This window comes from Primulina tabacum, chromosome 16 (genome assembly GCF_025594145.1).
Source record: "Primulina tabacum isolate GXHZ01 chromosome 16, ASM2559414v2, whole genome shotgun sequence".
NCBI classification, from domain to species: Eukaryota; Viridiplantae; Streptophyta; class Magnoliopsida; order Lamiales; family Gesneriaceae; genus Primulina; species Primulina tabacum.
Genome location: NC_134565.1, coordinates 2,048,922 through 2,065,751, shown reverse-complemented (window position 1 = coordinate 2,065,751; position 16,830 = coordinate 2,048,922). Strand labels below are relative to the sequence as shown.

At 33.0% G+C, this 16,830-nt stretch overlaps 2 protein-coding genes across 8 annotated transcripts; one reads left to right on the top strand and one right to left on the bottom strand.

Annotated features, from left to right (window-relative positions):
- Nucleotides 1-391: 391 nt before the first annotated feature.
- Nucleotides 392-4,468, bottom strand: LOC142529396 (uncharacterized). Its single transcript, XM_075634931.1, is given in 10 exon segments — nucleotides 392-830; nucleotides 1,074-1,139; nucleotides 1,643-1,749; nucleotides 1,847-1,871; nucleotides 1,873-1,908; nucleotides 2,057-2,140; nucleotides 2,527-2,563; nucleotides 2,632-2,706; nucleotides 3,066-3,150; nucleotides 4,221-4,468. Coding segments are annotated over 10 exon segments (684 nt in total). The 5' UTR covers nucleotides 4,294-4,468; the 3' UTR covers nucleotides 392-734.
- A 4,042-nt stretch (nucleotides 4,469-8,510) lies between these two features.
- LOC142529902 (zinc finger BED domain-containing protein RICESLEEPER 2-like) lies at nucleotides 8,511-12,913 on the top strand. Of its 7 annotated transcripts, XM_075635602.1 has the most exons (7): nucleotides 8,514-8,639; nucleotides 9,430-9,543; nucleotides 9,702-9,908; nucleotides 10,856-11,031; nucleotides 11,631-12,383; nucleotides 12,513-12,602; nucleotides 12,702-12,913. In XM_075635602.1, the coding sequence occupies exons 2-5, from the start codon at nucleotides 9,506-9,508 to the stop codon at nucleotides 11,993-11,995; spliced, it is 786 nt and encodes a 261-aa protein (XP_075491717.1). In that variant the 5' UTR covers nucleotides 8,514-8,639; nucleotides 9,430-9,505; the 3' UTR covers nucleotides 11,996-12,383; nucleotides 12,513-12,602; nucleotides 12,702-12,913. The 7 variants fall into 7 exon arrangements, with proteins under 7 accessions (XP_075491715.1, XP_075491717.1, XP_075491713.1 ...); XM_075635600.1 differs by lacking the exon at nucleotides 9,430-9,543 and having other exon boundaries at nucleotides 8,511-8,639; XM_075635598.1 differs by lacking the exons at nucleotides 8,514-8,639; nucleotides 9,430-9,543 and having other exon boundaries at nucleotides 9,787-9,908; nucleotides 10,216-11,031.
- Nucleotides 12,914-16,830: the final 3,917 nt, after the last annotated feature.

Sequence of the window (16,830 nt, the reverse complement as noted above, 5' to 3'; positions counted from 1 at the left end):
ATAATATTTAAATATGTCAAGAAAATAAACATTGATATATTGTGCAAGGGGTAACGTTTTAGGAGGTCAAAGTGTCTCACCTGAAAAAGAAAGTTTCTCCAAGTGACTCTTATTCGGGAAACGGATAAACCACACCGGCTACCCACACATTTTGTAAGGATCCGACACAAATTCAAAGGTCAGCTACATTGAGTGAAATTCACCAGATATAGCATATAATCGACGCTTACTCGAATATATAATGATATATATATATATATATATATATATATATATATCAAAGGTCAGCTACATCGAGTGAAATTCACCAGATATAGCATATAATCGACGCTTACTCGAATATATATAATCTCCGGTTTAACTTGAAAAAAGGGGAAGCAACAGTAAGAACTTTGAGAAGACGTGAAATCTTGGTGAAATACATTAAATTCAAGTAATTATATAGATACAAGTCAAGAATGTCCCTCAATATCGGGAGACGGGGAGATGAATTTAGAAACATTAAAAGTACTTTGTACTTGTAATTAATGACATAGTGAAAAGGAAGAAATAGCAGATTAAATAACTGAATAAATGAAGGTGCCTCTAAACACATCCATTAAAAACTCCAGTTATTTAATCGTTCTTACCACGAGTGAACACCATAATGCTGTAACATGTATGCATCAAGGACACTGCAAGAGGATGGTTTCTTGATTACGAGTATGGCTGCAGGAAACAGACTGGACCTCGACTCAGCTAACATTGGATCCCATCCATTCGACAAAATTGTCCAGGATCAAGGGCCATGCCAGTTCTGGATCATAATTGTCAAGATCTGGGAAGCTGATCTGTTAAAAGATCCCAATGATAAAGTGTCGATGCATCAGTGAAGTCTCTTACACAAAATGACATACGGCTACTGAGGGCATAGGGGTTAAAATGTTTACAAGAAGGCAAATCACGACCTAATTGCAGATTAGAATCGATTATATAAAGAGGACGATGGAATTTTAAGGGGGGTCAATAAAAGTTTTATTATTTATATAAAGAGGTTGTGTATTTGTTATCCTATTAAAGAGAAGCACAATTACCTCATTGCAAAACCGATAGAACCCCATCCATTGATCCATGTTGATAACCTTGTAGTCAATTTGTACCTGCAAATTAATCATAAGCAGACTTATAGAATAAGTATCTCTTATATATGCGATAATGCAATCACATGTTTAATGTATTGTCATCTACATTTTCATTTAAGAAAAAACCACTATGCTAACAGATATTTATGTTTATTTTCTGTTTACTCTCAGCGTGCACAGATCATTACAATTTTTTTTATTAATCTTAAACTGTATTCATCTTCATTAATTTTACCCTCATTTTGTGCGTTGTTTCCTGGGGGAAGGAGCACCAGAAGCGATAATTGCAGTTTCATTACAACCTATGTCTAGTTTATTTATCCGTCAACTGTTATTCCTGAATTTCAGGCGGGGTAAATGTGCAAGTTCTAACAATAGATGAGTATGTAGCACATAAGACACAACAGCTCTTCCCAGTGATTGTACCTACATGCTTCTTAGAAACCTAATTTGCATTTACTTCAGGGCTAATAGATTTATGCGTTGTTCAATCAGAAGCGCAAAACATCAAAGCTCTGAACCTTTAGATATTGAATAAGCGCATCGACTTGAGGTGGAAAATGTGGTCCTATGACAAGATCCAACAGTACACAAATACTTTCGATGTCAATGCTTTTCTGCTTCTCCTCTGGAAGAACATATAATGAAAACTAATAAGGGGAAGAGACAAAAACTAAAGCTTCCAAAAGAATCAATGCCATGAATTAAAGTCCATGTAAACCTACCAGTCAAGCAATATCTAAAAGCAAAAGGAGTAGAAATCCACGAAGTTTGCTGGCCGTCTAACCTTTTGGCAAGAAAAACACAATTTCTCAGTTCAAGACATAAGTAGGCAATTTAAACATCAGATCAACAAGGACCCAGTGTCAAAAGCCACACTGGAACTCAAATGTTCGTTTAACATGCTGGAAGTTCCAACAACAAAGAGATCATACCTCTCTCTCAAGATCCAGTAGCGCCTTCTTCAATTTAACTGTCGTGTCAGCTCTCAAAGCTTTAAGGCCTTTTCGCCACTCATCCTAAAGAAGATGTTCCGTGGGGAGATATTTTCAAGCGGGCAATTTTTTTAAAAAAAGATGACATGTTTGGATGAGAAACATACAGAAGTAAGAGCGGCTACAAGAAAAGAATGACATTTTTTCATGAGTCCGAATGACTTCAAATACTCCCATCTTCCCCCACCCCCAAGTCCTTACGCTCACACAACAAAACTGACAAAAAAGACGAAAATGAAAAACAACTAAACAGCAGATTAAAAAGCAGCAACCCTGAACCCCAAAAATAGTTTATTTCATCTCAAAGAACATTGAATAATTTGAACGTTGAAATATCCTCAGATCATGTAACTAATTAGAGGTATATTACTTCCTGTACTAAGGATGCTTAAGTAAATATGCATTCTTACCAAGGTGAAGTATCCTTGTTTCTCCGCTTGCATTTTCCTAGGACCATGGCACGGTAGTCATTTTAAAGTATAGAGGATGACAAAAAATAATACAATGGAACTCACCAAGCAAGCATCAAAATTCGCACATCCGTATGATCAACTTCCAAATCGGAGCAGAGTAACTCAATTCCCTCTGGACTACACAATGAAATTCGACAAAGCCGAGAAACTTTCATGTACATTAGAAAAACTCAAAAACAAAAGTAAAAAGAAAAAGAAAAATCTGCTCTGTAATTCAAGCATAACGATTCACAACACATCAAGTGAATGCACCAAACATATCACATCAAAGTAAAAGTAAGAAAAAAATTCCTCAATATTTTCTTCATGCAGTTTCAAGATTGGACCGACACGGTAGCACATATTTTCTGTATACTGGACTTGAACCATAAACTTCTATCCAGATAAATAAGAATATCAGAGCTTATAAAGCCAACTCAAATACAGAGCTTATAAAGTCAACTATAAGATTTTAACATAACTAAAAGGACGCTTACTCAATCAAACCAGAGGAATTGCTGGCATATGAGTAGAAGAGATGATCAATTCGCTCCAGCTCTTTGGTTGCTGCCTTACCAGAAGCTGTGGGAAAAGGCATTCTACTAGTGAAGCACTACAAGAGCACTTTTAAAGAATACTCAAAAAATATGATGCAGGTATGTAAGTTTTGAGCGTAATATTTGGTCAAGAATAAACTAATTATCAGCACATCAAAATTTGATATGGAGCAACCATTACTTGTTGGATCATAAACTTACTAGAACTATAGATATCAAATTATGAGATACTCAAACAAATCATCCATCCATCTTATAGACACCAGTCATTGGGCAGAAGTGAATCATGTGCATTACTTAGTAGCCGATGGGGGGGGGGGGGGGGGCGCTTGTGGTTCATATTATACTTGGGGATGGGACTTTTGTTCTTTGAGGAAGGAAATGAGACTTTCTAGTTGAAGGTTAGTTTAAAAAAATGGAACTGGAGATCTCTTGCTAAATTACTAATATCGATTTCACATAAAAAAAAAAAAAAACAATAACCTGTTAGAATTCACAACCAAATCAGTAGTCTCATTAGTACATAGATACCTTTTGATGCTATGATAAAGGGAGCCTTTTAACTGGAACTAAAAACAAAGAAAGGCTCACGATGGGATCTCAACGACCAATCGAACTATTTGTTGTAAAAGAAATCATACAAGCACCTCAACTAACCCTTTTCTCCAATAAAAATCTCAGAAAATCTAAGGTTGACAGATAACATCATATTTCATATTCGACCTAAAAAACCCACAAATAAAAAGAACTAGGACATCCAAATAGGCTTTGAGTGATATTCACAGAAACACTACATCCAAATTTATGAACTATCCACAGCTTTCCTCCCAGTTCCGAAGAATAAATCAACCCCATCAGATGTTGCTAGCTAATCAGATCAATCTTCACATAGTAAACAAAAGCAACACAAACTGAACATGGGTTTTCAAATGAATTCATCAATACCAACAACAAAGATCGTAAATTTGACTGCATCAACAGCGATCGAGCAATAATCAAGCCTCATAACGTCAACATCAAACACAAAAATCGACCAGAGGTCAAAAGCAATTTCAATTCAGACAGAAAAAAGAAAAGAAAAAAAAGATAACCAACCGACGCGAAGCATGTCGGATGAATTGCCGGAGGGTGAGATTTCGGTGGCTTTTCTGGAAGAATTCCGAGGCATCTTCTGTAAGAAGAATCTATCAATTAATCCTTTCTTCCCCGGGAAGAAAAGGGGAGAGGGTTTTCGTCGAATTGCAAAAAGTAAATAGGATGCGTGATTGAGTACGCGCGTTTCGCGCTGCCACGACAGGAACGCGCGTACGAAAGCGGGGGCGTGCGCTGAAACGAGAATAGGATGCCCAAAATAATGACACTACGAAAGAAAATGCACGTGCGAAATTTAGCCCAGATCAAATGTGCTCAGGTGCACGGGAAATTATTGTGCTCCTCCAGTGGAATGCTGCCAGGTGGCTTGAAAAACCCAAAATTTCCTAATCTGGATTTGTACATATTATATATATTTAACTAAAAAATCATTAATTGATTTATTAATAACTTGTAAACTTTTCACTCCCTGAAATATTTTTATGAAATTTATTATTTTTAAACAAAAATGTGAAATTCAATATTTTTAATAATTTTATACGAACATTTAAGTGTTTTATAAAAAAAAATTGAGTTGGACGATGTTTATTATGATTGAATCTCGAACCTCAAATTTTGTTTCAAATTTGAGAATTTGGTTTCAGATTATGCAAAAATGGTAATGCTGCTGAATGTAGAGAAGTAGATTGAAAAAACTGTAACCTATTCATTTAACAAGGAAATAATTTGATAGAAAGAATGATATTTTCTGCAAAAAATGGCATTTTTGGGATTATATTTTTGACTTCACGGAAAACAACTACCATTAAAAGTTCTAGCTTTATTAATAGTAATAGATATATCCACAAAGTAGACGTAAGAAAAGTTGATTTGTGTCTTAAAAAATAAAAATTGATATGATACAAAATAATCTAAAAGGTCATGTGTTTAATTTTCACTGCATCTACCTTTTCGTCTGAGTCTGCTACACAGAGCATCTTTGTGTCTTAAAAAATATAAAATAAAAATTTATATGATACAAAATAATCTAAGAGAATCAGATGTTCAATTCTTTAGTGATCTTCCTTCACAGTTTGAGTCTGTCATACATGACTTGTCTAGTATAATTTACTTTGATCAGCTTGGTTTTCAGACTACTATATTGACCATATGAGTTTACCCAAATTGCACCAAAAAATAGTGGTTGCGGATTTAAAAAAAATAAATCATTATTGTATTATCAAGTTCAACCCCATAGTAGCTACAAACTCAGGTTTTTCGGTTCATTTTACTCGTAGACAAACAAATGAGATTGCACATGTGTTAGCTAAGCGTTCTCGTTTTTACGCTAGTCCTTGCGTTTGGTCAGAAACACCAATGTGTATTGGTGCCCTTGTAAATATGTACCTTTATCAATCTGTCACGGAATGAATGCATTCTCGTCAAAAAAAAAAAAAAAGTTCAACCCCATTGTTCTAAACATCTTGCGTAAATAAAATTAAGCTAAACTTCCACCACTGGGCTGGGCATGCCTTCGTATGGTCGGTTTTTGGCCCACAAACATATTTAGTAAAGTCCACTAAAGCATTGCCAAGGCCCAAATCCAATTGTTATTTCAAGAAATTTAAAAAATCTGGATCGTCATTTGTAGGACTTATAATAATCTTTGTTCCAATAATTTCTTTTTCAGTGACATGGTATGCAGGCTTTTTGCCCGACCGATCCTATGGATGCGATGGTCTTCCCCTTGTCCGTCTGTTGGATAAACCGGATGCGATCATAATTTATACTAGTTATTTTGTACATGAGATGCATGTGTGTACAGTTCTTTTTTATCATTATCGATGGACTAAAGTGAAACTTAACAAATTATGGAATGACTAAATTGATATTTGAATTGTTGAAATAAAAAAAATAAAAAAAACGTGTGTTGAAATTTAAAAAAACAAAAACAAAAATAAAAGTGTAATATTAGTATCATATAAGGGTAAAATTGAAAAAAAAAATTGGTCCTTCGTAGGTGGTTACTATCATGTCATCAACTTTAATAAAATAGAATAAATATGTATATTTGAAGTTAATTCTCATTTAATTTTTATCATATATTCGACGATCTTCGTATTATCCTTCAAATGAGTTACCATTGTGTCATGTAAATGGATGCATGTTCCACTGATTTTTGTTGATACGTAAAATGTATAGCGAATAATTGACATTCATTTAGGGTGAAATTGGATTACAGAATAGTTTCATATAAACATCACCTTTTCCATCTCTCATAATATATCTCGCAGTCGTAAATAACATAGTATATCTAACAGTAAATTTAGAACGAAATTTCAAATTTGATACCAATTATAACAAAATATCCATATATTTCTCATATAAGATAATAATTATATATATTTCTCAAGAATAATAATAAAAGTACAACCAATATATCGCTACAACGATATTTACAAGAGTAGTCTCTTGTGAGACGGTCTCACGAATCTTTATCTGTGAGACGGGCCAACCCTACCGATATTCACAATAAAAAAATAATACTCTTAGCATAAAAAGTAATACTTTTTCATGGATGACCCAAATAAGAGATCCGTCTCACAAATACGACCCGTGAGACCGTCTCACACAAGTTTTTGCCTATTTGCAACCATTATATTGCCAGATTTTACTCTTATATCGCGATATTTTGTATTCAATATATAGTTAGATTTTGAAAAATTGAATTTTTGTATTGGATTTTTTATATTTTACGAATTGATGTACAAATATTTATATATATATATATATATATATATATATAATCACCAGGGATGTAGATGAACCAAACCGTTCGCGAGCTATTCGAAGCTCGGCTTGATGAAAAGCTCGTTTGAGTTTGTTTGTTAATCAAATCAAATCAAGCCAAGCTCAAGCTCGATTTTGAGCTCGAAAATTTAATCAAACCAAGCTCAAGCTTGAGGATATTCGGCTCGTGAGCTCGCAAATATGTTCGATAAGAGGCTCGCAAGCTCGAGCTCGAGCTCGGCTCGTTTAGGTGGTTCGTAAGTTCGAGCTCGAGCTCGGCTCGTTTAGGTGGCTCGTAAGCTCGAGCTCGAGCTCGGCTCGTAAGCTTGAGTTTGGCTCATTTGTTGAGTTGACAAATAAAAATATTAATATTAATGTCAATGAAAGGAATTGAACATAAGATATGTTTGAAAAAATGATGAATTCACACCATTTAGTCACAACTACACTTTTAATCTTATTTGCATATCATTATATTAAAATGTTCTTTAAAATACAATAAATAAATTAAATTAACAGAAATACACCAACTTATTCTTTTTCTCTAAAAATTTACATAACCAAGTCATATACAAGTTGAGTAATTTAACAAATTATTATATTAAAATATTATATTAATGGACTTTGTTTGGATCATTTACTATTAGTTTATGAAGGTTAATTAAAAATTTTACATGTTAAATTGATATGTCATTTGACATGAATCAATAATTTAGGTTAATTATGTCGAATTTATTTCATAATGATGTGATGTTGTCGATCTACTATATTTAAATCTCTACTTCCATAAGAAACGAGAGATTATTTTAAAGCTTCATATTGACAACTTCAAATGTGATAAAATCACTTTTTTAGCTCAAATTTGTTCTACGCTCATAAAATTTCACCGTACAACAAAATAACACAAATTTGTATCAATGAGCATGTATCCTGTAGAAATCCCAATTTATTTTTTAAGATCTTATTTGAATTTCACCAAATTAAAACTGTGTATTTTATAGTATCTTAAAAATACCCTTATATAACATAATACATAGCTATTAATATTTGACTTCTATTAAGATCTTATTTGAATTTCACCCAATTTTAGCTTCTATTAATATTTGACTTTTAATAACACGTTACTCACTATTTATAATTATACTCATATAAAAAATGATTTACATCATTACATGTAACATATATTTTTAAAAATTTGGGAAACACATTATTATTTTTATTTTTAGGTTTTTATATTATCTATATATGTGTTATCACCTTTATTATTTTATTTAATTACATTATTTATATAAAAATTTATGAATATTAATACACATTTCCGAGTGGCTTGACACATTGTTATATAAAAATTTAGGAATATTATATTATATATACAAAATATATATGTGTTATCACCTTTATTATATTCATTATCTTATTTAATTACATTGTCACTTTGAATTGAATTGAGTGGCTGACACGTTGCTACACTCAAACCTAATCAAAACACTTGTACTTCAGACTTAATCTCTTACGCCGCCTCCTTTGCTCGGCCTTTCCTGTGAAGAACGAAAAAATCTTCTCTATGCCGCGCTCTTGGAAGAGGGCGCTTCCTCTTCCTCCTCCAAGCCCTCCCCCTCTTCTTCTTCGTCTCACCATCATTCTGGCTGCGAGGTATTATGATAGACGTCCTGTTTGTGTTCAAGTTTCCCATTATATGGTTTACCTTTGTTAGGACCAATGGAATCCGAATATCTCCACACTGATATGATGTTGTCCACTTTGAGTTTTAATCCTCATGATTTTTCTTTTGGAACCATCCAAAAGGCCTCATACCAATGGAGATAACATTCCATTTTTATTAACCCATGATCTTTCTCTAGATCTTCCAATGTGGGACTATGGTTGCATTCCAACAATCCTCCCCTCAAACGAAGTTCCACTATAATTCTCATGGTCCGAGCCTCCCCTCAAGCCTTATTCGTTCTCCAATTGAGGTTACTCCACTTCACTGCGTTGGAGCGCACGTCTTACGTGAATACTGGGAGCACAAACCACCCCGATAGTTTAATCAAGGATTTTTACCGGGAGCACTCACCTCCTTCGTTTAGGTATCGAGGATTCTACCAACACGGCTCGATCTAGACCATGGCTCTGATACCACTTGTTAGGACCAATGGAATTCGGATATCTCCACACTGATATGATATTGTCAACTTTGGGTTTTAACCCTCATGGTTTTGCTTTTGGAACCACCCAAAAGGCATCATACCAATGGAGATATCATTCCATTTTTATTAACCCATGATCTTTCTCTAGATCTTCCAATGTGGGACTTTGGTTGCATTCCAACAACCTTGTTAGTACTGGTCGTTTGATTTATTTGATTGGATGGAATTTTCGGAAAGTGGTTGCTTTTGGGTCCTCTTTAATTATATGCTAAATTTGGTGCATGTTTGCTTAGCATTAAGCACTGCGGTGTTCAGTAATGACGATTGAAGGGCTTTTTTAATTGCTGTGACTGAAAGCTTGGTGTTTTCATGTCAGCGACATATAATTGTGAAGAAAAAATTTATATGTGAGTTGTTGTTTAATTAAGTGTAGATAGTAAAAAGGAACCTGTCAAATTTGGTTTCTTGCCTTTCTTTAGTTCGATTCTTCAGTTGTAGGAATTTTATACTTGCAAACACTTTTGAAAAATTTTGATAAAGTATTGTTTTTGTACTAATGATGCAGTTACTGGTGTTCATCTAATCCAAACATGTCAACTCCAAACACATTATCTGCTCAAGAATCGAGCACAACTCCAGTTATGGGAGGAGTTCAACTAAGTACAAATGATGAAAATGAAGCTTCTCAAAGCAAGAATGCTGTTGAACTTGATATATTGAAGATGATGATACTAATCCATATGGTCCGAAGAAAAGGAAACACACATCTAAGGTATGGATGGATTTTAAAGTAATTACTCTTGCAGTTGGGTTTACGACGAAGGCGGAATGTATTCATTGTAAACATCAGTTGGCATATAATAAAAATTCGGGTGTTACATCACATTTGATTAGGCATAGCAAAGGCTGTGTAAGGAAGAAGGTGAATGAGAGTGGGCAAAAAAATTTAAGTGTAATCCCAACAATTTCAGAATCATAAACAGTTAGTACAATGCATAACTTCAAATATGATCAAGCAAAGATCAGAGAGATTCTCTCTCACATGATTGTTGTTCATGAACTACCATTCAGCTTTACAGAGTATGAATTGTTCAACTTATTGATGAAGAATGCTACACCACATTATGAAAAAATCAGTCGTGCCACGACAAGGAAAGATTGTATTACTTCTTATGAAATAGAGAAGAGAAAATTAATGGCAGAACTGAAGCAAGTGAATAGGGTCAGCGTGACTACTGCTTTATGGAGGTCTGATCAAAAAGTTTCATATATGGTTGTCACTTGTCATTACGTGGACTCTAGTTGGAATTTGCAAAAACGAAATTTGAATTTTTGTGAAGTCCCACCACCACATACAGGTATTGTTGTTTGTGATGTGTTGAATAAGTGTTTGGTGGAATGGGGAATTGAAAACAAGGTGTGGACAGTCACAGTTGATAATGCAGCATACAATCATGTAGCTATTCAATGTTTAAAGGAGAATCTTTCTTACAAAAATTGCCTTCCTCTTTGCGGGAAATTGTTCCATGTGAGATGTTTTGCTCATATCTTGAATATTTTGGTACAAGATGGTCTTTCAAAGATCCAAAATATAATTTCCAATGTGCTTGACACTATGAAACACATATCTGCATCAGAGCACCGTATAAAAATGTTCAGTGAAATCGCAAAACAATTGCAAGTATCTTCAAAGAAACTTATAATGGATTGTTGCACTAGGTTGAATGCGACATATTTCATGTTGTCTACTGCTTTGAAGTTCAAAGATGTTTTTCCAAGATATCAACAACGGGATCCTACTTATAACTATTTGCCAAGTGACGAGGATTGGGAGAAGGTTATTGTAGTTTGTTCATTTCTTGAAGAATTTAATGAAGTCACCCACATCATTTCAGGTAATGAATGAATATCCAACTTTAAACTTGTTCCTTACTATATTGCATTGTGTTCCTATTCTAGCTAGCTACTTCATTGCATTTGGGTTCCTGTCAAAACGAGAGACACAAAGATGTGTCCAGTGTCATGCTATATAACTTGATCGTATTGGCAAATGCTCTTGTGTGGAAAATAATGGGGCTAACATGCTACATGAAGTGCTTGTTTTTGGTAAAAAAAAACATATATAAAACAAGAATTCCTTTCAAGAAACAAAGAACAGTAAGCTCTTGCGCCTTCTTGAAAAGCCCATTTCTTCTCTTGGAATAGGTCACCTGCCTGTTTGTTTGGTTATCTACTCTCTTGATCTGGATCTTACCACGAGCCATCTTTTATATTCCTGCTGATTTTGGAAGAGATGGGAAATTAAAATTCTGTGAGAATGAATGGAATATGTTAGGAAAGGTTTGCTAAAATGGTGAAAAGGGTTGGCGGAAGTTGGTAAAGTAATTTAAGAATCAGTCGCTTTTCGTCACCAGTCACTACAAATCTACAGTATTTTAAAGTTAAGAATAACATTTCATTTTGATAATCTAATATATTACTTACCTTGTTTCAGGTTCAGAATATCCGACTTCGAAGTTGTTTCTTCCTGAACTCTATAACATAAAAAAGTTATTGAAGAATACAAATGTGGGTGAAGATAGTTTCATGGCAGATATGATTAAGAAGATGAAAACTAAATTTGATAAATATTGGGGTGATTGTAACTTGTTAATTTCTATAGCGGCAGTATTAGATCCAAGGAATAAGATGAAGTTGATTGAATGGTGCTTTCCAGAGATATATTCTGAAGTTGATGCAGTTGAGCATATCGTTACAGTTCGTGAGACCTTACGTAACTTGTATAATGAATATGTTGAGGCTCACAAAAAAAATATTGGCGAAAAGGATGTTCAAAGTGAGTCAAAAAGAAAGCTCTAATTGTACAAGTAGTATTGTTAGTGGAAAAACAAAAGGTAAAGTAAGGGCACAATTTGCCAACTACATTAAGAATGTTGATAGTGTAGAGCAAGTGAAGTCTGAGCTTGAAGTATACTTTGAGGAATGAGTTGTTTTTTGTGAAGATAATCAAGAATTTGATGCATTGTCATGGTGGAAGATGAACAACTTAAAGTTTAGGATTTTGTCAAAGATGGTGTGTGATGTACTATCAATTCCAAGAACTTCTGTGGCTTCTGAATCGGCTTTCATTGCAGGTGATAGAGTTATTGATCCATATCGCGCCAATTTGGGGGTAGAGACAGCTCAAATGTTGCTTTGTGCAGAAGATTGGTTACGTGCTCGTTACCAAATCAAGAGAAAAGCAAAAGTAAGTAAATTGATATCTAATATAATTATGTATTTATTAATTATGTGTTATATATCTAATTTATTGTGTTTCATCAAATTTGGTTATTTATGTCTAATATAATTGAATTTTTGTATTTGTATATAAAAGGGAAATTTGGAGCTTAAAGAGATTCATTTGACTTAAAAAACTTGGAATCAACTATCAAGAGTTATTATAAAGTTTTTTGCCATTAAATTGGTAAAGTTTTTTTCTTTTTTAAATTTAAATATATTGTTATCTTCTTGATTAAATTGATAACTCATTTTTATTAAAAAATTGTTATTATGGACTTTGCAGGATAGTTGACTAGTTGTTATTGGAGATGATTTTGCAATTTATGATTTTAATGGATTCTCTAACGTCCTCTCTACTTTCTCATCAGACTTAATTGAAGTATTAAAGGAGTGAAATTATTTCATTGTTATTTATATGGTGATATCAGTGTATAATGAATATTCTAGATGTATGGTTTTGGAATGTTCAATAATATAATGATTTATGTTTTTTTAGCTCTTATTTGTGTCGTTTTGGTTATTTATGAATGAATTTATATTTTTATGTCTGATTTAAAATTAGTTTATAGATATATTTAATTTTTAACAAGCTCGGATCAAACTCAAACTCAAACTCGAGCTCAATTATATGCTTTACGAGCTCGAAAACGAGCCGAGCTCAAGCCAGACTTGTTAAACGAGCTATTAATAAATCATACTCGAGCCGGCTTGATTAACATGAGTTTTTCTCGAGCTCAGTAATTTCAATACAAACCAAGCTCGAGCCTGATAATAGAAGCTCGAATCGGCTCGAGCCTCAAACAATCTTAAACGAACCAAGCTCAAACTTGATAATGTTTGATTTGGTTTGGATCGTTTATAATCAATGCGTCAGTGTTGTTATTCCTCGATTGACACAAATTAATTTCTTATATATTATAAAAAAAAGGTGGAACTAAAAATGGCCCACAAAACCAAGGGGAGGATGCCCCCTATGCATAGGTGATTGAGTAAATGTGAAGAAAGGAAATCCAAAATTAATTAATTTTCACGTCTTATCTTTTCATCTATTTCTTTTGCGATCCCAAAGCACGCGCAAACTCCCTTTTCATTGCCATCACATACCAATTGTTTTTTTGACTCACATTTATGTTTTACCTTATAATAGCTAGTTTAATAATTAATTTCTCAATGGAAGTTGCCCATAATCACACCTTTTGATACCTGGGAGACGTCCAGGTCATGGATCATGTAATAAAAAGTTTTGGATCAATCCGACAAATAATCGGACAAATATATACCTGAGACATCATCTCTTTGGGCTACCAGAAGCCCGGGTTTCTAGACAAGCTTCGAGTGATGGCTTTCTACCATAGTTATCTCGATAGTAGCGCCGGTGATTAAATTTTAAATGAAAGATAGCAGCTTCCAAGTTTTAAACACGAAAATACAATATTCAAAATCATTTAAGGATGATATGGTCTATGATAAAACGATAAATTGATAGATAAAATATAATATAACTATTATATAACTCTATAATTACAATAACAATAATAATAATATTGATGTCTTTGTATGATCTAACGTTCTCGACTCAAATTTTTATAATAATTATGAGATGATGTAAAAATATCGAATCACATCTTTCGCACTAAGCAGAGTGTGACACAATGAATTCGTGTGGTCATTATGATCCAAATTACATCTCTACAAATAACTATTTGTCATTTTAAATATTATATGGATAAAAATTGCATTTGGCAAGAACAGCCTACGGTGGAATTATTGATGCATATCTATTATGAAGCCTTTATGTAATTATTATAATTATTATTTTTCTATTAATTGTACATGCTAGTACAAAATAAAGCATTTGAGGAGATAATTACTGTTTTTTTTTACAATATTACAATATTAAAAGGTATTTAAATTAGCAGATAACAATGATGCAAAAAAATCTCATAATTTTGGCACACTTTTTTCCAGACAAACAAGAAAAACCACATGAAAAAAAAATTGTTTGGATCCTGAAAAGTCATGAAATCCATAATCATCAACAGGATTTTTGCTTATGATCAGACACCAACTTTTTCGAAATGTTCACATATTCCATATATATTATTCAATAATAATGAATGTATTTGCTTTTTCTTAAAATTGGCAAGTTGGTTCATAATTTGACCTGCAATATTTTGGAGAAATCGACGCAGATTTTTATCATTTGCCTTGATTCTTTTCGGTAATTGACCAGTCCCAGAAGTTTAATTGTCAAGTAGAGTAAGTATATATATATATATATATATATATATATATATATATATATATCTCAATTGGTAAACAATTTTCAAGATTCAAATAATTTTTTAAGAGCATGTGGGAGCAACACAATCTAAGGAGTGACTAAAGGATGAACATCTATATATAATCTACCATCTTATAAAAAAGACACATATATTAATATAGTTTACTGAAAATTTCGTTGTACTACCCGAATGCCAACGTCCACAGCCCATGTAACATGTGTTTTCACATGCGTCTGGTCCACGTTGATCAGTCTAATGTGGAAACAGTACACACATGGACCGTCAGATGCAACATATTCTTCAGCTGATATCGAATTTATCTAAATTTATATATAAAATAACACATTATTTTGTTGAAGTATCGCTCCAATCAGAGCCGTATCTGTGGTTCACAGGACCTATGACGGTATGTTAAAAAAAATATTTGTTGTAATAAATAATCGTAAAGCTCAGTTTGTAAATTTTAAATAACAATAGATGTAAGAAAAATATAATTTATGACTTATATATTTACTTATTTGCGATTTTTTCCTTCGTGATATCAGCCACATATGGTATGTCTATTATAATTCGTTGATAAAAAAAATCCATTATTATCAATTAAAAATATTTTTTTACAATGAATTATAAAAAAATAATAGAAAATGGATAATACCATTCCTCCACGTTAGGAGGCCATAATCTTGCGAAAGATACATTTCATCTGCTACTGTTGCTAAAATTCATGTACGCCCTTCTATTAAAATAAGCACTCCCATCTCCTCAAAATTATATTAATAATAATAATTGTAAGGATTATTTTGTCCGACAGATACCACAAATAATAAGAATATCAGAATAGGATGTAAAATAGAAAATTTGTGTTTTGTCAGAATTAGGTGTTGTTCCAGATGTTACAACATCTGGGACAACATGCAGCGGAATATTATATTTTATAACACAAATTGAATTTTAAATCAATAGATAGACGAGATTAAATTTGAACAAGTATAAATACTTGTGCGGTGCCTTATGTCAAAAATTAACCACTAAAAAACTCAATCGTTTACAAAACCTAACACTAGTGATTATGACAAAAATCAATTTCCTCAACAAGTTGAGAAAACAAATGCTTTCTAAAACAAATAACCAGAATAAAACTAAAACAAGAAAGCAAAAAATGTGTTGCTAAAAAGTAGATCCACGTGAAGCAATCTTCGACCAATTTCTTCACAGATGTTGTCCGCAGATGTTCACAACATTCACGGCAACACCCTATCACGTCTCTTCAAATCAGCAACGGCTTATTGAATTTATTTCTCTGAAAACCTTCATACCGTGTGCAAGAGAGCGTATGTATCATCCAGAGAGAAGAGCCGCCACAATGCAGTCCTATTCCTCTTATTTATGAATGTAGACTTTTATCTCCACAAGGAAACCTATTTCACAAGGGAATATAAGAGTTTTATTATGAATAAACTCTTTTTAAACACCAATATCATATCTCATCAATAGATAACATATCTTTAAATATATTTGAATGAGTATCTCATTATCTAAGAAAGACAAAATCGTATTAAATATGAAACTCAATTAAATCAACAAGAAAACATAATATTAGGAAAATAATTTAAATCAATAAGATATATCAATTAAAATTATGAATATATATTTCTGTTAGACTTAATCTTATTGTAGAGATGCTAGTAAAAACCAGTAGATGCTGGCTTAAGTACAAAACCAGTAGATGTAAATAAGCAGAAAACCAGAAGCACTTGTACCGTGCTAAAACCAGTAGCAGCACTTATCAAGTACTGCTTAATCTACTTAACAAGTGACTCGAAATGACACCAGCAGAATTTTGCGAATCTCAAGTCTTTAAATTTTACCGTTGATCTATTAACGTGATAGTAGCATTTATTGCTTCATTTAAAGCCATTAAATGTTGTACGGGAACATTTAAGACGGCTTACCATTTTTGGTATGAACTGAGACTAATTGCTTTATGTATTCTGCAGGGTCCATTTTCAGCAATAAAGCTGAACCACTGAAAAGTCAAAAGAGCCGTTCAGATTTTAGAACGTTGGATAAAGCCTATATATGGAGACGAAGGACTTTTCAAGAAAAAAAAGAAGTGAACGAATCTCA

Excerpts from the sequence above, each read along its gene's own strand:
- LOC142529902 (XM_075635597.1), top strand. The coding sequence starts at position 10,128 with ATGCATAACTTCAAATATGATCAAGCAAAGATCAGAGAGATTCTCTCT. Across the intron at positions 11,032-11,630 it reads AGTCACCCACATCATTTCAG|GTTCAGAATATCCGACTTCG; the intron begins GTAATGAATGAA and ends ACCTTGTTTCAG.